The sequence below is a fragment of the Rhincodon typus genome, unplaced genomic scaffold, assembly GCF_021869965.1.
Source record: "Rhincodon typus isolate 14 unplaced genomic scaffold, sRhiTyp1.1 hic_rhity00006395, whole genome shotgun sequence".
Taxonomy (NCBI): Eukaryota; Metazoa; Chordata; class Chondrichthyes; order Orectolobiformes; family Rhincodontidae; genus Rhincodon; species Rhincodon typus.
Window position 1 is genome coordinate 8,727 of NW_025972033.1, and position 1,255 is coordinate 9,981.

The following is a 1,255-nucleotide window of genomic DNA, read 5'->3' on the forward strand; positions in this document are numbered from 1 at the left end:
TTCCCAGACCTCAACAGTTTATTGTCAGTCGAATGATCCCATGAGACTTGCACATAGTTAAGGTGCCTCTGAAGCCTGTTGACACTAGCTTCTCATCTCTGGCATCATACATATGTCCAAACAAGCAGGAACACATGGTGAAGGATGCTGGTAAAGGCAATATTCTGTAGACTTCATCGATCAGAAAAGGCTTGTGTTTTTTTAATAGAAAGCAAACGTCAAGGTACAGTTGTAGGTATCTCAGGAGGAACTTTTTATTTATAAGGCTTTTACATCAGCCATTGTTCTTTCTCTTTGCAAAAGTGCTCAGCCCATTTATGTGTTAGCTCCAAATACAGGTTTGGCTCATGTGGCAAGTAGTCCAGGTAGGTGTATTGTGCAGTCTTCTTTGGCACTGCCTTCTCTATCTGCGTGCCTTCATGCCACTCATTAAAAGATGTGATGGAGATGATCTCGGGTCTCACTGTGAGAGCAGCATGGAGGGCAGTTTCATAGTACTTTCCACTGACCCGGTTCCGTGTGTTATGATTGTTCCACGGACGTATCCTGGTATCTATGTATCCAGGCCCCACACTTGGAATGAACATCAGGTTGTTGCTGTCACAGAAGTTCTTGATAGTCTTCCAGTTTTGGTGGGATGATCCGAATGAGAATCCATTGGATGCGAAGTAGGTGTATAATCCATCAAATCCTGACTCTAGGATGTCCTGTTTGTGCTTCTCCTCCACTAACAGACCAATGAACATTCCGTCATATGGTGTGTTGCGAATACTGAGAGATCCTGAGGATGTGAGCAGATTGGCCCAGGCAGCTGGCAATATCAGGTAGGAGTCATAGATGTAAAACATAGGCAATAATCTGCCAGTGTTGGTCCTGTACTTGTAAAAAGCTGTATGAGACCCATACCTAGACACAGAAAGTAGTGTATCAATGTTGAGAAAACAGAAATTGTAGACATCAAGACATAGAATTTAAGCTTGTGGAGTTGGGAAAGGATTCTCTCTCATGATAAGAAGTTTTGGTAGACTAATTAGTAAAGTTAAGTCACGTGGGGTTCAGGGTGAGCTTGCCAATTAATGGCAGGAGACAAAGTGTGGTGGTGGAGGGCTGCTTTTCGGACTGGAGGCCTGTCACCAGCAGTGTTCCACAGGAACAAAAACAAAGTTGCTGGAAAAGCTCAGCAGGTCTGGCAGCATCTGTGGAGGAGAAAACAGAGTTAACGTTTTGGGTCCGGTGACCCTTCCTCAGAACTGTG

The 1,255-nt window shown here is 44.3% G+C and overlaps 1 protein-coding gene across 1 annotated transcript; it reads right to left on the reverse strand.

Moving 5' to 3' along the window:
* Positions 1-269: 269 nt before the first annotated feature.
* LOC109924693 (glycoprotein endo-alpha-1,2-mannosidase-like protein) lies at positions 270-962 on the reverse strand (the record flags this gene model as incomplete). The annotated part of the gene is made up of 1 exon (XM_048594148.1): positions 270-962. A coding segment is annotated over one exon (693 nt), but the record flags the coding sequence as incomplete, so codon positions are not given.
* Between the last annotated feature and the right edge of the window lie 293 nt (positions 963-1,255).